This window comes from Gopherus evgoodei, chromosome 8, assembly GCF_007399415.2.
Source record: "Gopherus evgoodei ecotype Sinaloan lineage chromosome 8, rGopEvg1_v1.p, whole genome shotgun sequence".
Taxonomy (NCBI): domain Eukaryota; kingdom Metazoa; phylum Chordata; order Testudines; family Testudinidae; genus Gopherus; species Gopherus evgoodei.
The window spans coordinates 39,266,937-39,290,891 of record NC_044329.1 but is presented as its reverse complement, the minus strand read 5'-3'; the positions used below and the strand labels follow the sequence as shown (position 1 = coordinate 39,290,891).

At 44.8% G+C, this 23,955-nt stretch overlaps 1 protein-coding gene across 4 annotated transcripts in view; it reads left to right on the top strand.

Moving 5' to 3' along the window:
• The window catches only part of DIAPH1 (diaphanous related formin 1), a 176,158-nt gene that overhangs the window by 26,557 nt on the left and 125,646 nt on the right, over window positions 1–23,955 (top strand). For 3 of the 4 annotated variants that reach the window (XM_030571951.1, XM_030571954.1, XM_030571952.1), the window contains exons 2-4: window positions 19,685–19,711; window positions 20,554–20,712; window positions 21,857–21,958. In XM_030571951.1, the coding sequence (XP_030427811.1) occupies window positions 19,685–19,711; window positions 20,554–20,712; window positions 21,857–21,958 (288 nt within the window). Of the gene's footprint in view, window positions 1–6,108; window positions 6,114–10,657; window positions 10,663–19,684; window positions 19,712–20,553; window positions 20,713–21,856; window positions 21,959–23,955 lie in introns of those variants that run through there. The other variant, XM_030571953.1, reaches the window with a different exon arrangement.

Sequence of the window (23,955 nt, the reverse complement as noted above, 5' to 3'; positions counted from 1 at the left end):
TGTTCTGTCTATTATCACCTAGAACCACTTAAATCCTACTTTTTGTATTTAATAAAATCACTTTTTACTTATTAATTAACTCAGAATATGTATTAATACCGAGGCGTGGAACAGCAAACAGCTGTGCATATCTCTCTATCAGCGCTATAGAAGGCGGACAATTTATGAGTTTACCCTTTACTCTGCATAAGCTTTATACAGGGTAAAATGGATTTATTTGGGGTTTGTACCCCAGTGGGAATTGGATATCTGGGTGCTCGAGACAGGAATACTTAAACCGTTTTCAGTTAAGCCTGCAGCTTTTGTGGGACGTGGTTCAGACTTGGGTCTGGGTTTGTAGCAGGCTAGTAGGTCTGGCTCAAACCAGACAGGGCACTGAACCCCCAGGCTGGCAGGAAAATCAGGCTCAGGGGTGGTTTCAGCACACCAGGTGACAGTCCCAAAGAGGATTTCTGTGATCCAATCCGCCATACTGGCTTTGGCTGAGTCATTTATAAAATACCCATATAAAGCAAAGCAGTTACGGGGAAGAAGCAACACTTTCTGAGATCTGTTGCAGGATCAGGTTGATGGCTGCTGCTTCCTCCCTCCACTGTGGCCAGGACTGAAACAGGAGCCTGGTCTACACTACGCGTTTATGCCGAATTTAGCAGCCTTAAACCGAATTAACCCTGCACGCGTCCACACAACGAAGCCCTTTATATCGATATAAAGGGCTCTTAAAATCAATATCTGTACTCCCCCCCGATGAGGGGAGTAGCACTCAAATCGGTATTGCCATTTTGGAATAGGGTTAGTGTGGCCGCAGTTTGACGGTATTGGCCTCCGGGAGCTATCCCACAGTGCACCATTGTGACCGCTCTGGACAGCAATCTGGAGTCGGGTGTACTGGCCAGGTAGTCAGGAAAAGCCCCGCGAACTTTTGAATTTCATTTCCTTTTTGGCCAGCATGGAGAGCTGATCAGCACAGGTGACCACACAGAGCTCATCAGCACGGGTAACTATGCAGTCTGAGAACTGAAAAAGAGCTCCAGCATGGACTGCACGGGACGTACGGGATCTGATTGCTATATGGAGAGAGGATTGTGTGCTAACAGAACTCCATTCCAAAAGACGAAATGGAAAAAACATTTGAAAAAATTTCCAAGGTCATGATGGAGAGAGGCCACAGCAGAGACTCAGTAGAGTGTCGTGTGAAAGTTAAGGAGCTCAGACAAGCCTACCAGAAAACCAAAGAAGCAAACGGAAGGCCCAGGGCAGGGCCACAAACGTGCCACTTCTACTCTAAGCTGCATGCAATTCTAGGGGGGTCCGCCACCAGTACCCCACCCCTGACCATGGATTCCGAGGTGAGGGTAATCTTAGCCTGAGGATTCTGCGGGCGGGGAAGAAGAGGAGGAGGACAAGCTTGCAGAGAGCACACAGCACTCCGTTCTCCCCAACAGCCAGGAGCTTTTTCTCACCCTGACGGAAGTACCCTCCCAAGGCACTATCCCACACAATGAAACCATGAAAGGGACCTCTGGTGAGTGTACCTTTATAAATATAAAACATAGTTTAAAAGCAAGCATTTTTTAGTGATAAATTTGCCCTGAGGACTTGGGATGCTTTCGCGGCCAGTACAGTTACTGGAAAAGTCTATTAACATATCTGGAGATGGAGCGGAAATCCTCCAGGGACATCTCCATGAAGCTCTCCTGGAGGTACTCCAGAAGCCTTTGCAGAAGGTTTCTGGGCAGGTCAGCCTTATTCCGTCCTCCATGGTAGGACACTTGAACACGCCATGCATGTAGTAAGTAATCTGGTATCATTGCATGACAAAGCCTAGCTGCGTATGGTCCCGGTGTTTGCTGGCATTCAAGCAACATCCGTTCTTTATCTCGCTGTGTTATCCTCAGGAGAGTGATATTGTTCATGATAACCTGGTTGAAATACAGGAATTTAATTAAGGAGAGGGACAGAGATGATTGGGCTGTTTGCCTGTGGCTTAAAAGAAATCCTTCCCTGCATTTAGCTAAGGGGAGGGTGATTGGCGCTGAGCTTTTTCACGTTTGGCTAGCTGGGATCTTCCCTGCTACCAGCCACGCGGTGGGGGGAGGGGTAAAGCGATTATCCCAGAGAATTGGATGGGTACGGCTCTGGTGCTGCACGTTAACAGGAAAGAAGCAACACTCAACGGGCTTTGCTTGCTATTTGGGAAAGGAGGGCGCTGGATATATGAAGGCTGCAGAAGCCGAAAGACAATAGCTTACCATGGCCACATGCAAGCCGAATTCTGCTGCCTGGACCTGCGTCTGTGATCTCTAACACCAAAGCTGCAGGCACTCAAGATGCAAAATGCCACCTTGTAGTGAGATCACATGTGCTATGTAAAGTGAATAGTGTTGTTCACCATGAAAGAGTATAACCATTGTTCTGTAAAATGTATCTTCGCTCCCTTTTTTCCCTCTCTCCTGCAGCTGCAAATTTTTCAAGTGTCCCTCCTCCATCCCGAAGGCTATCTCAGATAAGGCGGCGGAAAAAAAAGACGCGAGACTAAATTTTCTCAGAAATCATGGAAGTGACCCCCAATGAAAGAGCTCATCTGAATGAGTGGAAGGACGTGGTATCAAAGTACAGGAAAGATGCCAGTGACCATGAGGACAGGAGGGACCAACGTGAGGAGAGGAGAGACACTCGAGATGAGAGGTGGCAGCAGGAAGATCTGAGGTGTCGGGATGCAACTCTGGGGCTGCTACGTGATCAAATGGATATGCTCTGGCATCTGGTGGAGCTTCAGGAATGGCAGCAGGATCACAGAGTGCCGCTGCAGCCCCTGTATAACCTTCCTCCCAGCTCCCCAAGTTCCATAGCCTCCTCACCCAGACGTGTAAGAATGCGTGGGGGGAGGCCCCGTGCACCCGCCCACTTCACCCCAGTGGACAGCCCAACCAAAAGGCTGTCATTATTTTGAAAAAATTTTTAGTGGCCTTTCCCTTCCCTCCTATCCTCCTCCCAAACCCCACCTGGGCTACCTTGTCAGCTCTCACCTTGTTTTTATAATTAATTAATAAAGAATACATGATATTTAAACGAGAGTGACTTTATTTCCTTAGGAAGCAAGCGGTAATCGAAGGGGAAGGGTGGGTGGCTTACAGGGAATGAGTCAATCAAGGAGGAGGGGGTTTCATCAAGGAGAAACAAACACAACAGTCACACCATAGCCTGGCCCCTGATGAAACTGGTTTTCAAAGCTTCTCTAACGGGCACCGCTTCCTGGTGTGCTCTTCTAATCGCCCTGGCGTCTGTCTGCGTGTAATCAGCGGCCCGGTGATTTGTCTCAGCCTCCCACCCCACCATAAAGGTCTCCCCCTTACTCTCACAGAGATTGTGGAACACACAGCAAGCATCAGTAACGAAGGGGACATTGGTTTGGCTGAGGTCTGAGGGAGTCAGTAATGTGCGCCTGCGCGTCTTTAAAGGGCCAAATGCACATTCTACAACCATTCTGCACTTGCTCAGCCTGTAGTTGAACAACTCCTGACTACTGTCCAGGCTGCCTGTGTATGGCTTCATGAGCCATGGCATCAAGGGGTAGGCTGGGTCCCCCAGGGTAACTACAGGCATTTCAACATCCCCAACTGTTATTTTCTGGTCTGGGAAGTAATTGCTGCAGCCATTTAAACAGAGTAGTGTTCCTGAAGACACGAGCGTCATGAACCCTTCCCGACCATCCCATGTGGATGTTGGTGAAACATCCCTTGTGATCCACCAGTGCTTACAGCACCATGGAGAAGTACCCCTTTCGGTTTATGTACTGGGTGCTCCGGTGCCAGGATAGGGATATGGGTTCCATCTATCGCCCCACCACAGTTAGGGAATTCCATTGCGGCAAAGCAATCCACTATGACCTGGACATTTCCCAGAGTCACAACCTTTCGTAGCAGCAGCTTAATGATTGCTTTGGCTATTTGCATCACAGCAGCCCCCACAGTAGATTTGCCCACTCCAAATTGATTCCTGACTGACTGGTAGCTGTCTGGCATTGCAGGCTTCCAGAGGGCTATCGCCACTCGCTCCTCAACTGTGAGGGCTGCTCTCATCTTGGTATTCTGGCATTTCAGGGCAGGGAAAAGCAAGTCACAAAGTTCCATGAAAGTGCCCTTATGCATGCAAAAGTTTCGCAGCCACTGAGAATCGTCCCACAACTGCAACACTATGCGGTCTCACCAGTCTGTGCTTGTTTCCCGGGCCCAAAATCGGCGTTCAGTGGCTAGAACTTGCCCCATTACCAGCATGATCTCCAAAGCACTAGGGGCCATGGTTTGAAAGAATTCTGTGTCCATGTCCTCATTACTCTCGTCGCTGCGCTGCCGTAGCCGCCTCCTCACCTGGTTTGGAAGTCCTGTTTCAGCATAGACTGCACGAGAATGCATGAAGTGTTTACAACGTCCATGACTGCTATCTTGAGCTGAGCAGGCTCCATGCTTGCCGACCTATGGCATCTGCACAGTTAACCCAGGAAAAAACGCGCGAAATGGTTGTCTGCTACTTGCATGGAGGGAGGGGTGAAGCTGTACCCAGAACCACCCTCGACAATGTTTTTTGCCCCATCAGGCACTGCGATCCCAACCCAGAATTCCAGTGGGCGGGGGAGACTGCGGGAACTATGGGATAGCTTACCCACAGTGCAACGCTCCAGAAAGCGACACTAGCCTCGGTACATGGACGCACACCGCCGAATTAATCTGCTTAGTGTGGCTGCGTGCACTCGACTTTATACAATCTGTTTTAAAAAAATGGTTTCTGTAAAATCAGAATAATCCTGTAGTGTAGACATACCCAGGGACCCAGCTTGGGTCATCGGAGGTGTAGAAAAGAATGCTCTTCAAATTTTCATGTTGGATGCTCTCCCTGCTTTTCCTCTCTAACGTGTCTTCCTAGTATTGGACCTCACTCCTGCATGGAAGTGAACCCTGGATCTCTTATGAGAGTTTCCTGTAGTGCCTAGGGAGGCTTCTCCTCATTCTTCACTTTCACAAATTTGTAATTTAAATCTATTCAGTCACTATCCTCAAACTTTGCTTCCAAGGCAGATTTGAATCTTCTTGTCGAAATTGACTGATTAGTTTATACTAGCAATGTAGAGGATTAAGCTAAAGTATGTTTGGAGTAATTTTTAGAAACAAAACAATAGAGTCATTTTTAAAAGTTGTTGTTTTCAAAATGTTTAACCATCAAAACCTCTTTGTAGAGACTGGGCATAAGAGGCATTTAATTCTGATAAGGAGTTTCAAACTGAACTTCCTCAATGCCTGTGTACTCCAAAGTAATGTTCTGTCTCCAATTATTTCAATAATATTCTTATGACAAAAACAGAGTAACAAAACATAACTTTTTTTTTATGAACACATCCATTCACAGTACATCATCCGTGTCTTAAAAGGAATACTATAAGTCAGGAAAAATAACTTCATCTTAAATCAAGTCTGTCCTGGAAAACTTGGGAATAGATATGTTTTGCTACATACCCTGTATATCAAGAAGTCTGGGCTCTCTTAGGCCAAAGAGAGATGATGGGTACATCCAATAAGTTGAATAAATATTATCTTTTGTGAGGGTAAGGCTGCCTGTTATTTTAGTAGTTTTTTGATACTCAAATCCTTCTGCAGTATCTGGAGAAATAAATGTTATTTGGCTTTAACGAAAACACTTCAGTTTATTATGTATTTGACCAAATGTTGCAGCTAGATACTACATCCCTTGCTGTGAAATCCCTTATTTCTGTGCCTCATCAGGTGTGACAGCAGGCACCAACCCTCAGTCTCAGTGCTTCCCTCCGTGTGAAGTGGTTTGTCATTCATGCTAAAATCACTTGTCTAACTGGAGTGGGATTGTATTCATAGTTAGTTTCCCCTGATAATGTGTTGTCCTCAGTGTGATCTCCTTGTACCTCATGGATCTGCTGATGGCTTGCGAAAAAGGCCTGTGGGAGGAATGAGATGTTTCTGTCACTGCTTTCTGCCTTCTCCTTGTGCCTTATGTGGACTGAAAAACAAGCATACTGCCTTTCTGGTGTGTGGCCTGTAATACAGATTCCAGCATCTGGATTGGTTTAGTATTCAAGGCAAAGAGTTACACTCACTAGAGAAAAAACGAGAAGTCCTTGTGGCTCCTTAGAGACTAACAAATTTATCTGGGCATAAGCTTTCATGGGCTATAGCCCACTTCATCAGATGCATAGAGTGGAAAATACAGTAGACAGGTATAAATATACAGCACATGAAAAGATGGGAGTTGCCTTACCAAGGGTAGGGTCAGTGCTACCAATGCCAATTCAGCTAGAGTGGATGTGGCCCATTCCCAACAGTTGACAAGAAAGGGTGAATATCAGTGCACCAACCCCCCACTTGGGAAGGCAGCTCCCATCTTTTCATGTGCTGTATATTTATACCTGCCTACTGTATTTTCCACTCTATGCATCTGTTGAAGTGGGTTATAGCCCACGAAAGCTAATATCCACAATGACTCCTTGTTGTTTTTGCTGATACAGATTAACACGGCTATCCCTCTGAAACCACGAACTAGAGACTTGGCACTACATGGCAGTGTATTTTCAGAGAATCCACTTACAGAAAGATTTCAAAAGCAGATTTCAAAAGATTTTAAGTGTCTTTCTTTACGCCTTGTGCTTTGGCAGGAAGAGGGATATTTTTCAACGACTTAGCCTTCTGAATTTTTTCAGAGTAGCTTTTAGGAAATGTGTATCTGTTCCTTAAAGCTGCAAGGGTCTTGCTGTAATTGTGAATGACTCTTGGAGGACTGAAAGGGACAGGAGTGTCTGGGAACCATATCTCAATGCAGCAGCAGTATTCAGCCATTCACCAAAGCTGCTTGTTCATAGGCCATTCAGGGTCACCAAAAGGCTGTTTGCAGGCAGCAGAACAAGAGCTAGGATTTGGAAGCTAGTAACTTGTGGCTCATCTCTGTTGTCAGAAGATGGGTGATTCATCTTTTGCCCCCAGCCTTAGGCCAGTTGCCATGTGATGTCAAAGCTGATTTCAGGCAACTCGTGATTTTTTGTTTCACAATGAGGGGGAGGGGAATATTTGTAAAGTTCACACAGTTTGAGAGGAGAGAAATGAGGGAAAGGTCAGAAATTGTGGGTGTTAAAGGTTTATACATCTATTCTAAAGTATTTTGCAAACCAAATACAAACATATGTATGCATACAGACAGATCTTGAAATATCCATTTGACTGTAGGGAACTTTCCAAGGTGAGTAGTAGGACATCAATTTTTAAAACAGTGGTTTTCAACCTGTGGTCTTGGCGCAGATTGCGTCTAAGGGATCTGCAAAAGGTGGTTGTTACCATAGAACAGTGGTTTTCAACATATGGTCCAGGGGTCCTCAGACTATGTCTGAGATTTCCAAAGGGGTCCGCACCTCCATTTGAAATTGTTTCGGGTCCACAAATGAAAAAAAAGTTGAAAACCACTACTGTGGAATATAAGATTTAGTTAACAGAGTAGGTTTCTATCCATTATTGATTCTTTTGCTGTCTCTGCAGACAGATTGCTCCAGTGACTCTTCTGGTGCTTGCCTAGCAGAAACAGAGCAGTTTAATTTCTGGTCAGTTTCATTGCTGTTCTTTAGAATCCTGGGCCAGCCGTGAAGCTGATAGGAATCATATCAATTTGTTGCTGCTTGTGAAAGCTGTGAACTGCAGTATCAGGAGGAGCATGCACTAGTGTTGTGGCACTAGAGGATGCATACAATAGGTAATATATCAGTGAACCCTCTCCAATAGCCAGGAGAGCTCTAGGGGCTTAGGTGGAAGAGAACTCTTTCCTTCCAGCAGTTGGTGGAGGATTATATTAGACAGCTACTAGCTAGAGGAAAGTACATAAATTAAATCTCTATGCAGGGGCCAGAGAAAGCATCCTAGGAATCACAGCAACCTCCTGTGTTCCAGTAGCTGAGGTCAAGTGGGTATTGGACTGGGCGTCTCTTAATTGGCTTGTTAGCACTGACCCCCCACTTGGTAAAGCAACTCCCGCCTTTTCATGTGCTGTGTATTTACTGTATTTTCCACTCCATGTATCTGATGAAGTGGGTTTTAACCCACAAAAGCTTATGCCCAAATAAATTTGTTAGCCTCTAAGGTGCCACAACAACTCCTTATTGTTGCTTTTTTTAGGTCAATGTGTATGGGGTACACTTTTCAAGCTCTGTATACAAAAATTCTCACCACTGAAGTACATATGTCGCTGTTAAACACTACACAACAGTTTAAAGCAACTGAAACTGCAGAGGAAATTTAGGAAGAGTGTAATTTCCTGGATTAAGTTTTGGCTGGAAAAGGAATGCTATTCTCTAATAAATTATACCATAGGATCTTTCAGGGCTTTGAATTCAGTGCATGATAGCATGATCCTGCACTTTTAGGACACCCTGCAGTTTTCCCAATCTCCTGACTAGAAGGATCCTACTTACCTACAGGGCTGGCGGAGTTCATGGTATTTTGCTGTGCTCCAACTCAGCTCTTTAGACAAGTGGCTCGCTGGAGGTAGGGGGCAAGAGGAATGGTGGATGTGGCTCAAGACCTCATTTCCTCAAGCTCAGCCACAGCTGCTTTATTGGTTCCATGTGAGAGAACTGGGTATGTTTTCAATGCAGTTAAGATTCTCTTACTTGGGTTTTACCTCTGCCCTCACTCCTCTCTCCAGGGGTGGCATGGGCCAGTTTTCTTTCTTTGGCAGCAGCCTCGTGCTCCTTCTTCCCCCAAGGTCTACTGTGCACCCTGCTTGCCCGGTTCATTAAATATACTAAGTATGGCTACTTTCCTGTGCTACTTGTGTCTCTAACAGCAGCAGAGCTATAGGAAGAGGGCTATATCTGGTGGTTATAGCTAAATGGAAGGACAGACGGAGGCGGCTTTGCAGGGGAAGTATTTGTCTTGCAAGGTCCAAGAGCTGCCTCATGCCCAAATTGGAATGGATGGTGGTGAAATATGAGCAGGAGATAGAAAGGGGAGAAGAGTGAGAGATACGGAATGTCATTTGGAAATTAAATTTAATCTTTTTTAATCTGCTCAGTCTGTAAGGATATTGGAGCTGGAGTCCTCTCTGCCCCTGCCTCAGTATCTTATTTGTAAGGTCAAAAGTTCTAGCTGCAGAGTACCTCCTAGCACCTTAGAGGCGATGAGTATAGTACTAGCTAAGGGAGGATGCAGTGCTTGATTGCCAGCACTGCTTCCTGCACAACGCAGGGCGTTCATGAAGTTCTCCTGTCCAGGTATCGACTTGGTTCAGTGCTGGGTTCTGACCTCTCAAGCTAAGCAGAATAGTGTAGAAGATGCCTGTTTAGCATGGTTTTCTAGTGGCAGATGTAGAAAGGTTCAAGACTAGTCCAGGTGGATAAAAATCAATGAATTAAAAAACAAATTTAAAAAAAAGATTTTTTTTGATAAAATGCTTTTTGAGGAAAAAACCTATCTAAAGATAGTTTTAATTAAGATACATTATAGCTCAAAGATATCTCATGGAATAGGGATTATAAATTCAAATTCTATAGTATGAAACAATATATTCATGTAATGTTTAAGAAAAGCTTTATAAATGATTTCCAATAGTTCATGGATTAGGGTCCCAATCTTCCAGGGTTCCAGGTAGGACGACCAGATGACAACAAAATATTGGGACACATGGGGGGCGGGTAGGATGCCATCAACGTGCAAAAAAAAATGATAAAAGGCTGAAGTGCAAAACATTGGTCAGGATGCGTGACAAACTACTACCTATCGGGACAGTCTTGATTTTATCAGGATATCTGGTCACCCTAATTCCAGGGGCTTCTGTATTATTTAGGTTAATATTTCTATCTACCCAATGGGACTCAGGGATCAGTCTAGAAGATACCATCAGAGGTGCTTAGTTTGCAGTTCTCAAACTGTGGATTTGTGTCTCCAGAGAATACATGCTTGTTAACAGCAAAAATGGTTTTAAATAAATAAATAATATATAGAGGTGAGAAATAACAGACCTCAACCCTATTGTCCCGCTGCAAATTTGTGTACACAGAGTCAATCCCTTACCTCTCTCTAAAAGTTCAGTTTCAAAAAGTTCAATGAATAGAAGATTGTTGGGGGCAGAATAGATCTGGACAAAGAGAAGAAGTCTGGAGATAAATATGAGAAGGGAGGGACAGGCAGTAGAAACAAAAGTGAAACTGTTTGAGCAACATATTTCAGAAGTCTTGAGGTCTTTCTGAGTGTAGCCTTCATTGATTTGAGATCTACCATACCATTCTCTCACTGGAAGGGAAAACCTATAATGGCAGCAGGCTGTAAAAGAGACCCAGTTTGGGAATATTTTAATGAAGTTCCTCTACCGGTGGGTAAGACAGGCATGCGTGTAAAATGCAAACAGTGCAGCAAAGAAATGCAAGGCCTGGTTGCCTGAATGAAACAACATCATGAGAAGTGTCCTTCTCAGGAGGAAGCTGCGTTGACGATGATTAAAGGAACATGTCTGAACATGCAGGATCTTCAGGTTGGTAACAACCAACAAGATTGCACTTTTATGTAGAAATCCATGATTAAATCGAGTCTTCCTGAGACTAGCAGAGTTAAGATGTTTACTCCTGGGGGAATTCTGTGGCACTGCATATGTGCAGAATTTGTCCCCCATAGATTTCTTTGCTTCCATGCAGAAAAATGACTTTCTGATGGGGAAGCAAAGGGAAGCTGGAAGAGCGGTCATGCGACCCTCTCCAGCAGTATGTTTTGGGTGCCCAGGGCAGCCAGCCGAGAGAGAAATCCCTGTGGGGCAGGAGGCAGGACTGGGGAAGACCCGGCAGGTGGCTCCTACCCTGTGCTGGGTTCAGTTGCTAGTCCCTGCTGGGCTGGGGAGGACGGGACTTCCTCTTCACCTGCACAGCATCCAGGGCCGGGTCAGACTTACCCCCAGATTTCTCCTTCAGCTGCTGGAAGCTCTGCAAACACCCCTCTCCCCCCTCCACGACCACTTCCTGCACCCACTGCTCCTCAGCTGCATGGGGAGGGATCCCTGTACAGGGAGCTGCACCCCCGTCTGCCCAACCCCGTGCATCAAAACCTTGTCAGACACACCCTCCAGCTGAACCTCACCCCTCCACACACACTCAAAACTCCCCTGATGAGCCCCACTCCCTCTGCACCTGGACCATAATAATGAGCCACCTGCACCCAGATCCCAACCCCACCAAGCCCCAACCAGCTGCACCTGGATCTCTACCCCATTGAGCCCCACTCCCCCAGCATCTGGACCCCTCACTGAGCCCCCCACACCCAGACCCCTTGCCGAGCTCTATTCCCCCTCAGACTCCTACCCCGCCGCTGAGCCCCAACACCTTCGCCAGACCCCTCTGCAGAGTCCTATTGCACCCAGAACACCCCATGCATCCAGATTCCTCCGCACCCGGATCCCCCACTGAGCTTCCCACACCCAGATTGCCCCACAGAGAACCCTCTCAACCCATCCCTGGATCCTCCCCCACTAAGCCTGTCCATACTTGGATCCTGCTTTGCTGAGCCTGCCTGCCCACACCAGGTGCACCTGACACCAAGGGGCAGAGCCCTGGGATGTTTCTTGAGCAGGTCTTGTCCTTGTGCTGTGTCACGGTTGGGTGCAGCCCCATTGCTGAGTCCGTGTCCCAGGGGGAGCTGCACAGTGAACCTCTGTGCAACCAGTGGCCTGTGCTCTCCAGTGCCATGCTGGAGCCTCCACATTTATTTGACAAATAAAATTTGCAGAATTTTGCATAATTTAAAAATATTGTTCACATAATTTTTATTTTTTGGTGCAGAATTTTTAATTTTTTGGCACAGAATGCCCTCAGGAGTAGAGGTTGTCCATTCCACAGTATATGGCCACTATGTGGAAGAGAGATGCTTATTGCCTGCCTGCCTGGTTTAGAAGGAGGAGCAGAAAATGTTTTACTGTCTGTTCCTGTACTGTGTTCAGAGCTGGAACATGTTTGTTTTTCATTTCCACTTCTCTTTGCTTCTCTCTATCTGGTCTTTGTTTGCTCCATATGCTCCACTAGTTGAAAATTTGAAGGCTTTCAAGAGCTGTTGGAAGTGGCGGCCAGTAAGTCCCTTGGCCCACGCCGCTTCCAGCAGCTCCCATTGGCCCAGAGCAGCGATCTGCGGCCAGTGGGAGCCGCGATGGGGTGAACCTGCAGACAGGGCAGGTAAACACACCGGCCCAGCCTGCCAGGGGCCTTCCCTACACAAGCACCAACCCCTGTTTGAGAAACTCTGGTTTAATTGCTGGTGCCGTCTGTAGTCGGGACTGTAGCAGAACTCTAGGGGTTGCTTCCCATGCCCTGTATGTGGGGGTCTGTTGGGCTCCCCATAGGTTCCTAGTGTGGGAACTCAGTCTGTGCCTACCGAAGAGAAAGGATGTATGTTTACTGGGTGGGCCACTTGTTGATTTAGTGTGGGCCAAGTGTGTGTTATGAGCTTACTCTTTCTTTGAGGAGGTGGAAATCTACCCTGAATGGCACCCTGTTCTCTAACTGGATAATGCCCAGAGGCCTGGGAGCTGGAGCAGCTGCTCTACTGCTATATGCCCTTGGCAGCCTCTTCATGGTCCGCTTCAGGATAAGAAGGCCTCTGTTCTTAGGTCTGTAAGCCCCTGAAGCTTTGGGATTGAAGCTGTCTGAGTTGTTTTCAGGGATTATGGCACAGTTGTGGTGGATGTCTGGCCCTTGCTATGGGAATGCATCTTTGGCTATGGACATACCTACACTATGAGGGCTATAGCTGTGCTGCTGTATGCTGTAGTGTAGATGTTTCCTATAGCGACAAAAGGTGGTTTTCCATTGCTGTCGTTAAATCCACTTCCCCAAGTGGTAGTAGCTAGGTTGATGGCAGAATTCTTCCATTGACCTAGCTATATCTACACCAGGTTTAGGTGGCTTAACTGTGGCACTTGGGAGTATGAATTTTTCACAACCCATAGTAATGTAGCTAGTTCGATCTAACTTTTAAGTGGAGCCCAGGCCTATGTCAATAACTTTGTGAAACCGGGGCATAGCTCTAACCAGCACAGCTTCTTGTATGGGACTGATGAGCTGCATAGCATTTGGGGTTGACTTTATTGCTTCCTTCTTCTGCATTTTTTTTTTTTTTTTTGGTAAGAAGAACGTTTTTACTAGGTCCCCACATATATGGGAGGTTTTTAGGGATTGGAGTGGAGGGAAGGAACTAGAAGGGGCAGGGAATAGATTAGTATGAGTGTAGAGAAGAGGGATGGAAAGGGACGTGTCACCAAGAGCAGATTCTAGCTGTGATCTGCCGTCTTGTGCAACCATTAGCATTGACTTCTAAATTAATGTGATATAATATTGAGTGGAAAAAAAGCAAAGTCCAGCTAAAATGAGCTAGGGATTTGGATGTATTTGTGCTGTGTGAATTGTTCCAATAGGAAATCCCAGCTACTCTTTGGTCATGAGTGCTCTGATAATGTTTATGAATGGCATGCCACTCATCTGTAGTGTGGCTAGGAGATTACATAAGAGGAGGAAAGGCCAATGATATAGCTATATAACTATTAGTTTAGATTTAAGGACGCAAGAATGATCATATTGGGTCATACCAATGGTCCATCTAGCCAAGCATGCTGTATTCTGACAGTGGCCAGTGCTGGATGACTCAGAGGGAATGAACAAAACAGGGCAATCAATTGAGTGATCCATCTTGTCATACAGTCCCAGCTTCTAGCAGCCAGAAGTTTAGGGACATGTGATTGCATCCCAGACCATCTTGGCTATTAGCCATTGATGGATCTGTCCTCCATGAACTTATCTAATTCTTTTTTGAACCCAGTTGTGCTTTTGGCCTTCAACACATCTCCTGGAAATAAGTTCTTAACTTTTTATTTTATAGGGCGCCTAAAGTATCTTGAACCCTTTATAGACACAGACACAAACAGGGACACCGTCCATCCCTGCAGAGCTTGCATGCAAGATAGACAAGTAAATGAGGGAAAAGAAGCAAGAGAAACTGGTGATCAGGCGTATGTCATATTCTGTGATGATAGTCTCATTTCTCATCTGTTTTGTTATGGTTGGGAGTACTAGGCTTTACAAGCCTCGTAGGGTATACCTATTCTGCAATTAGACACCTGCATTTGGCCTGTAGTAGCTGACTTGGACTTGCAGGGCTTGGGCTAAGGGGCTGTTTAATTGTGGTATAGACACTCTGGCTCTAGGACTCTCTCACCTCACAGGATCCTAAAGCCTGGGCTCAAACCCAAACTTGAAAGTCTACACTGCAATTAAACAGCCCCTTAATCTGAGCCCATGGGCCTGCCGTGAGTTTTTAATTGCAATGTAGACATACTCATAGAAGAGCATTCATAGGAGGAACCTGCAAGAGGAGGGGGTCAGGCAGGGATCTGCTACTTACTTTTTTCTTGGATATGAGGAGCCAGAGAGTCACAGCTGGGGGCATGGGCTACTGTTCACCTCTGCCAGCTAACAAGCGTTAAAATTACAATTCCTAGTTATAGACAGAGACGTAGAAAGGGACAGAGACATAGAAAGTAGAGCTAGAAAGAGCTCTGCAAGCCAGTACATGATTGTTCCCTGCAGTGTGTTCTCCAGGGCTTTGTTCCATGCAGTGTATAACAACCTAATAAATTCACCATTGGGACACTTCGTGGTATTCTGCCTCTATGGTCTTTTTCTTGATTAAGGAGTTAAGCCTTAAAGAATGAGTTTTAATATCTTTTCCCACTTTTTTTTATTGTTAGTAACAACTCTGGATATTCTTCATATCATATTTAATAACAAAGAAGCTGGAAGGGATATTAAACCTAATGCTTCAAAGTTTAAGGCAATCTCTAATTATTCGAGATCAAGATAAGACCTAATGTGGAGGACATATAACCCTGTCATAGGCAGATATGGAGTACTTATACCTTTCTCTGAGCTAGCTGGTGGTGGCCAATGTCAGAGGAGGTACAGGACTAGATGGACCTCAGGTCTGATTTAATCTGACGGTTCTTATACTCATCATCTCTTGATTCCTAACTATACTTCCTTGTTCCCTGCTTAGTAGTACCTTGGTACCTGTCCTTAAAATGCTTCCTAGACTAGAGTATTATCCCGTTCTATGCCCCTAAATCAATCCTTTATTAGCCACCCTTTATATATTTAGCTTTCTTTCCATCAGCCAGTCCTACCAGCTCACCAGGTCACTTCTGTTGCTCTCCTTTGAACTCCCTCCAGTTTCTTTACAATTATTTTTAAACCCTGGCTGCGAATAAAGTGTTTCCTTTTGACAGATACCCAGACATTCCCCTGTAAATTGTGAGCTGTTTGTGAGGTCTGAGTAGCATTTCTTTGGAATAAACAGGAAAGCTTTGAGCATTACTTCTGTCAGAAGTTCATTTCATAATTGTTCTGGAGCTGCTGATTCTCCACCAGATCTGTCCTATGAGAATTTTCCTATGTGCTGAGTTACAAGGAAAAGATCTCCAGTGAGGGAGAGGAGACCAAGTGGAGAGCCAGCAGTATGCTATGGGTGAGAACTGGAGAAATAAATGTGCAGATGTTGCACAGTAAAGCAGGAATCTCAAACTCGGATCACCATGAGGGCCACATGGGTAAACTGTAATGCAAAGAGGGGTTTTAATAAAATATAAGCACCTGTAACTATTCCTTATGTTGTCAGTAACACTGATGATGATCTACACTAACAGTCTATCAACATAGTTGTAATGGCAGGAACTTTTTAAAGTAACTATTCATACAAAATACATTGCCATTTTTAACAAATATTCTTCCCAATTACTCACAGCAAAGAATCATACATGCTGAACATCATACCTCAGCCTGCTCGTCTAGTCCGTAAGGTCCCCCCAGCTCCGCCTCTTCCCACCCTTTCCCTGCCCCCATTCCAACCCCTTCGCCAAAGTCCCTGCCCCAACTCCGCCCTCTCACTGCTCTATTCCAACCCCTTCCTCAAATCCCCGCTCCAGCTCTGCCTCTTCTCCACCTCCTGCCCTGAGGGCACTGCATCCCTGCTCCTCCCCCCTCCCTCTTAGAAAGTCCTAAGTGCCACCAAACAGCTGTTTGGTGGCGGGAAGCTCTGGGAGGTAGGTAGAGGAGCAGGGACATGGCCCTCTCGGGTGGAGGGGGCATCGGGTGAGAGGAACTTGGCTGCCGGTAGAGTTGGCACCTATGGCGAGCCACAGGAAATAACTCCGTGGGCTGCATGTTTGAGACCCCTGCAGTAAAGCATAGTTCAAAGTGACTGCAAGTGGCCCCAGGAAGCTATCCTGTTGGTTCCTGAAACTTTCAATACACCAATATGGACTTCAGCAATTAACTGAAGAATAGGAATTAGGACTTCAACAGTGGACTCTGGGTAGGACAGAAAAGTGCACCAGATAATTACAGACCCCAGTCAGACTGGAGTGTTGTGCAACATCAGTATTTTCTGTGTGCCTCCAAGGTTAGAACCTTTGTAGACATAGCAACCTGTATGTACAAGGAAGCAGTAGGGAGGAGATGATTAACAGATAATGCTCATAATTAGTCCATTATTAACCATCCTTATGGTGCTTAGTGGCAGAAACACATTGCCCAGTGCCCTGAGACTTCTGCAGCCTTCTTTCTGTGCCATAGGAACCCCCTTGCCACATCCCTACTGGCATCCCATCAGACTTGCTCTCGGCAGGGACAGGAGGAGAGATTACCTCTTGTTTGTCAGGATGTACTCACAGCAGAAAATGCCTCTGCAAGCCTATCCTAACTCTCCTCTCCATCTCCAAAACATCTGTTCTAGGATGAGTAATGGGTACGTTGAATTCTTGCAGAGGGTTGCCAGAGCCAGCCAAAAGGGGTTGTTTTGGGACGCAGGAGAAATTGGAGCCAGGAGGGAAGCAGGAAGGGGCTGTGCATATTCTTCTTGCTCTGCCATTGGAAGTCCCCCAGGGTGAGGGAGTTAGGAATATTGGTAACTACTAACTGGTACTGGGGTGGTGTGTACTCTGTTGCACAATGGGAGCAAATTCCACACTGCACCCTCTACATTTCACAACAATATTTATTCTGTCACCACAACATGTCCTTCATCATCACTTCAGCACAAACACACACAGCTGTGGCTCAGAGTTGAAAATAGTCATTGATGTAAAACTATCTGATTATTTTCAACAGAGGTTATTTTTGAGGTTGAGCTTTTTGCTGTACTCTTCAAGTGTCCAGATACATTTCCTGGGCCTCAGCTGCCTAATGTTGTTCAGGTGGCCTGACTTAGAGCTTCCTCCTTCCACCCCAATGTGTGATGAAGAAGTGGGGAGTTTGTAATGAGCTTCAGCAGCTCACTTCCCTGGGTTTCTTCTGCTGTTCTGCAGTTGGCTCAGTGTACCAGTTTACATGCATGGGTCCCTCTGTTCATTGACTAAGCTGGATTCCAGCTCTGGCTCCAGGGAGCAGAAAAGCAGGGAGCCTGCCCTGTAATCTAGATAACTCACTCTTGTGGGGAAACAGCTGGAGAGCAAGAGGTGGCTCCAGGCAGGTCCTGGGAGGGCAGAGAGAGAGAGAGAGAATGCAAAATATCAGGTGCCTGGCTGCAGCACAAGGAAGAAATTCCTTGGCAAACACAATTATCTTGGGAAAATGCCAAATAACACAACCACGGAATCAAAGTCCATGGTGCCCTGACTGAGATGAAGGGTTGTAGTTCACACCTCTTAACGTTACTTTTCTCAGGCTCTCTGCAGACATTTGAGTTGGTTAAATTAAGTTAATGTTTTCAATGTTATTTCTACAACCGTAAGGATTAGTAGAAAATTTTTTAAATGAAAGCTGATGTTCTGGAGTACAATTGAACAGCAAAGGATGAATTTCATAGCTGCAGAATTTCAGAGTACATTGAGCCTTTTAGGTACCATGAGCCAGTGGTGTCAAAGGAGTTTTTGTCTTGGTTTTCTTAGCGTCATGTGATCTTTGGATAACTTTTGGAGATGGGAAGGAAAGGAACTCTTGTGTGTAGCATGGGCTATCCCAAAGTCCTATTAAGGGTTTAAACTAGGTGATAGGTTGGAGTTGGTTCACCTTTATGGCAGCATCTTAAATGGTGGTGCACTGAACTCACAGGGTACACTACCCCAATTCTGTGTTTGATGCCGTAGTACAAGGGATGGCTATTGGAAAGAAGCCATAGTCCATGTTCTCTGTGATGCTCTTCACATCTGTCTCCAGGAGGCCTGATCTGCATTGAAGAAGTGAGGTTTCTTACACATGAAAGCTTATGCCCAAATAATTCTGTTAGTCTTTAAGGTGCCATCAGACTCCATGTTGTTTTTGTGGATACAGACTAATACGGCTACCCCCAATAATTGTGTTGTTATTCTCTCTCTCATTAGATCTCCTGCTTGTTAGTCCCATATGTTGATTCTTTCTGCCCTCTGCTGGAGTTTCTGGTTTATGACAAATCAAAAAGCTGCAGTAGTGGAAATTACAGCCATATGGATTCTGCATGCAGATAACAAAAAAAAAACCAAAAACTAGGGAGCAAGAGTAATGAACTTTGCATTTCAGACACAGTCACTCCCTCAGTTAAAGATGAGAACCTGTCATGTTCAGGGGATTTGCAGTACAGGTGGCCTGCCCTTATGGAATACATTGTGATCCATTCTTTATATGTGCTAAACACCCTTGATGATCCACAGAGGAAGGGTCATAGGTAATTCAGGTAGTTAGTTTCAACCTTTTGTGTGTCTGTGTAGAGTGGCAGGGAGGGAGAGAGGGAAGTTGATATCTCTTTAACATTGCTAATAATTTGAAAGGAAACTGTCCCAGCTTCTGAAGTCATCACCTGTATATTCTGGGAAGCACATATCCAAAACCAGGGTTCCACCTGAAATGGAACATTTGAGGTCTAACAGGCCCTTTAAAAGGACAGATCCCCTTCTGACAAAGCTGAAGGGATGGAAAGACCAGTCGTTGTCAGTGATGTGATTGAATTGAAAGGGCCCAATTTTCCTTTGCCTAGTCTATTCCTCTTATGTGCAATGCCAAGTCTAAAACAAACTATCTTGGCTGTTGAGGCTGGGAGCAAGGGCTGCAATATAGCAGGATTAGTTATGCTCTCACCAGGTGGAGGAACATAGTTGCATCGTGGGACCAGCTTTGTTGTCCCAAGTGGGAGATAAGGCCATACCTCTGCCTTCCATAGTAAGAAAAGAGGGTTATATGTTGGAACAGATTGTCCCTTCCTGGCTGGGGACTAGATCCATGTGGTGGATTTGGTTTTGCTTTCCCCAAAAGAAATTCTTGAGGTCTTGAGTCACTATGCATTGCTAGAAAAGGTCTGAGTATGAGACAAAATTGAGTCAAAGAGGAAAGAGAAGGAAGGTTGTGCTTTGTGCAGTAATTGCTTCCCACTGCTCATGATCTCATCTCTCAGATCTGTAGAACTGATGTATGTCTGCACTGGTGGGTTAAATCTTTCCCCAGTAGTAGTGTGCAGGATATGGGGATTTGACATCGTTGTGTTCTGTTCACTCTGAACAGGAATGAAACAAGCTGGGTTATCACTATCCATTTTTTCTTCTCACCGTCACACTCTCCTCTGTGTTTGGGGGTGTGCCTTGTATCACTGATTTGTTTCTCCTCTTCTCCCTCCTCTTTTCTGTCCCACAGACTTTGAAGCGGCTCATGGCGGATGAGGTAAGGATGGTGGTTTTCTTCTGCATGTGCTTGCTGTAACTTTCCTGTGCCTGGCTTTTTCCAGCACCATGCACACAGTGTTCCTCTGCCTGCTCTATTCTAGTCTTACTGTTTGGAGGCTCCAGCCCTTGCTATCACATGTCTATTCCATGTGCGTTGTCTCTTTCATAAGGCATTTGCTTCTCTAGGATTCTCTAACTCTGTTTCTTCAGACTCTACACGCTCTGCTGACTCCTTCCTCATAAGCACTGGTTTACTTGGCAATCTGAACACTAGCATTTTCCAGAAGGTTGGCTTTGCAATGTTGCGGACTGCATGGATAGACCCTGTCTATTGGCCCCCAGGTTTTTGGTGTTTTAGATTTCCCTGGACAGGCATTGAATTCACATGGAAGTTGGCATTAGCACTACCCAGCAGATTTCTACTTATCCTCTGCCAGTGATGGTGCATGCACGCTGACTAACCTTGCAACATGTGAATTGTCAGCCACATTCTGCGAAGCTGCCCAAGGGATACAGGAGCCCTTATCTACCACTTGGAGGGTCTACAGAGAATTTTGTCTCTGGTCTGTGAAGTTTCAAAAGCTTCCCTATTAATGCGCACCTGGTAGGTCCACAGATCACAAGTTATGGCCTCTTGGTGTCAGAACTACCCCTAGACTAGTGTGCTTTCTCTATCCATTGCCAGCAGTGCAAGTGTGGGAATGCCAAATATAGGAATGCAATTAGGGTAGTATGCCTGGCATTAGTTTTGGGACAGCATATGTGGTTGAGGGTGATCACTGGAGCTGAGAGATGTGAAGTGAGGTTGTGCTGAGTTTGATTTCTGTTTCTCTTACACAGCTGGAGCGATTCACCAGCATGCGGATAAAAAAGGAGAAGGAAAAATCCAATGTGGCTCATAGGAATTCGTCTGCTTCCTATATGGATGTTCCTAGTGCAGGCCAGATGCTGCAGGAAATCACAGATCAGGAAGTGCTGGTCCTCTTTGAACAGATGCTGGTAAGTTAAGGACCCCAGTACAAATGCCCTTCCTTCCCTCTTTGGATACTGTGCGCTCTCTGGGTCTTTATCTCCCATTTTCCAGATCAAGAGGTGGAGACAGTAGTGCTTCCCAGTATCCTAATTGCCTAGTGTTACCTCATAACCATGATGCCTTATGCCAGCCCACACCTCCTACCTCTATCACCTTGGTAGAGCCTGTTCTGTTTCCCCACAATTCTCCAATGAAGGGTTGTCTGCTTTGATTCCTTACCCTGTCGTTTCTCACAGATAGTATAAGACAGTGGTTCTCAGGGTTTTCCTGTGTAGACCTCATCCTTCTAGCCTTTCAATCCCAGTTCTTCCTGCGCAACAGTTTTAGTACTTGTCTATAGGAACAATAGCAGGACAGGATTAAGGAGAGAAGATGAAAATAAACTTGCTTTAATATTTTGGGTCTGCTATATGGTTATGTCCCCATCTCTGGGCCCTATTCTCTTGAGTTCTCACCTCCTTGTTTGCTGCTACACAGATGTTTGTGTTATTGGCAAACTTTACAGCAGTTAAATTTACAACAAAGAAAAACCCAGCAAATATGAAACAGACAGGTAAGTCTTGAGAAGGGGGCTGACTTGTTCCATTGAATAAAACATCATTGGAAACCCTAAGAGCCCAGACTGGATAATAAGTAGCAGAGGGTATCACTGCTTGACAGTTGACAGCTGCTTAATCATTGTGACAGAAGCACCTCTGTAGACCAGAAAACTCCTGGGGTTAGTCAGTTGACTCTTGGTTTAGTAAATTGTATGCTGAGAGCTTCCACTGGGTCCACAAACCCCTTTAGGAGTTGGGGGCTCCTCTCTGTCCCACTGGAATGTAGAATCCCTCTGGGATGGAGGTAACTTTCTCTAGCTCTCCTCAGAGCACCATAATCCCCTTTAGGAAGTGTGTTCCGGGAGGGTTGGGGGAACTGCTCCTGTCCCTCTGAGATTCTGATATGTGCTCACTGAACCACATTTCAGGCCTTGCTGTGGCAGGGCTGCAAGCTTCCTGTTGCCTTGAGCAGATTGTGTTCCAAGTAGCAAATGATGTTTCTGTGTGAGTGATGTTCCTAGCGTAAAGGAATCTGTGTATGACTGAACATTTTCTTGCTTTCCTTCCACAGGTTGATATGAATCTGAATGAGGAGAAGCAGCAGCCCCTGAGAGAGAAAGACATAATAATCAAGAGGGAGATGGTGTCCCAGTATCTACATACCTCCAAAGCTGTGAGTACTCTTGCTCTGAGTATAGAAAACTGCAGTGAGGGAGGTAGGGATATGGTGTTGTATAGCAACACTGCAAAAAACTCCTCACATCTGAGGTTCTTAAGTGAAAATCTGACATGAAACACAAATCTCATGAACAATTTGAAAGAAATATACACTGGACAGTAAAAGCCCTAAAGACTATGCACAAGTGATGCACAGGCCCCATTCCAATAACTTCTTAGTTCATTTTTACTTGCTAATTTAAGTTTTCTAATGAACTCTCAGGGAAGTGTTTGAGGAGGCATAACTTAGCCCAATGCTGAGTTTTCATAAACCTTCTTCTCATAAATTCATCATGTTGTATGATTTATTTTCATAACTATATTTTAATATACCAGAATGAACAAAGATTTTCTGTGGCTAAGTATTAAAAGATTACAGTAACATTATTTTTAAATGATTAGTTTAAAATAAAATATCCAATTTCTGATGGTGTTCCTTTATTTCAGGACATAGCATTGACTGTTTTAAAACATTCTTTTTAAAAGTGTGTTTTTAAAGTTTTTTTCTGCTCCTCTGTTGATGTTTATAAAGGGCTGCTCAGCAAGGGAGAAACTAGATGACAATGTTGTCAAATTGACAAAGTAAACAAAATGGGGGGAAATGGTTTTTTTGTTTTGTTTTTTGGTAACTTCTTTCATTTATAGTCATTTTATAATTGGTTGAAAATGCGAAGTGTGTTGTGAAAAACCTTCAAAAATTTCTGCAATTTTTTTTTTTGGTTTTTGAAACCTAAAATACATTTTTTGGGGGAAGAGTCTATCTTTTTTTTTTTTTCCAATGGCAAAAAGGGATGAAGGGCAGGGGGGACAAACAGTCAGTTTCTCAATTTTCCTTTTTTGCTGAAAACTCAAAACTTTGAAAAAACAAATTTTCTGTAAAGTTTGTTTTTAAAAAAGGTAATTTTGCATTTTAATGTTTTTCAACAAAAGTGGCCTTTTTTAGAAACAAAACATTATATTTTAGTATACATGGATGTTATAAATAACTATATTAAGTACTAAAGTTTTGCAAAGATGTTTCAAGCTGACATTGCCCCTGTAGGGAGAGAGAGCCTCTCTTTAACCAAAGCTGTAAATAAACTTCCAATATAAGCTCGATTTTTGGCCTCCACTTCCAAAAAAGATCTTTTCCACTTGGAACTTTAAAAGTCTGATGTTTGGCTACAGGAAACTCTTCTATACTAAAAAAGAAAAAAGCAAAATGTGTGGTGAATCTGCCAAGTCATTTCTGAGACATAGGGCTTAGAAAATATGTAGCTGGTATTACACTTCTTAAAAATCCTACTCCTGCTCTTTTTTCAAGCCCTATCTTCGAATGGTTTGCACCACAGACTTCACATTTGAGTCCTAATGAGATCTAGTGTGTAAAACAATATTGGACAAAGTTGTGTGCACATACGGGAAGTTATATACAAAGAATTTCTGAATCTACGGACACTCCATCAGGTCCTCATGGAGTTTTAAACTTCTCCAAGTGTCTGCTGGAGATCTCCACTTGCATTTAAAAAAAATGCCGGTCCTATCCCTTGCTTAAAGGCTTCTAAATGTAAGCTCATCGTGAGGGTAGTCTTACCAAAGTGATATTTCCAACCAAAACCAAAACAAAAGCCCAGTCTCTAGTGTCCTGCTCCAGCTGCGCTTTGGGTCACCCCTAACAAGAACAGCTTCCAGAGCTCCATCTTTATTTCTGATTATCATCTCCTTTTCTTTCCTTCCCCCACCAGGAGGCAGGCAGCAATAGTTAGATTCTTCACCACATGCACACTCCACTTAGCTACATAGTGACTACAGTGAGAGCTGCTGGTGCTCAGTACCTCTGAAAATCAGGCCACTATTATTGAACTGCATAAAGATGGGTTTAGGTACCTAGGTTTAGACACCAGAGTTTTAAACTGTTGGCTTTAGACAGAACGCATGCCTCTTACTCACGCTGCTTGAAGGGGCTGGGGTGGT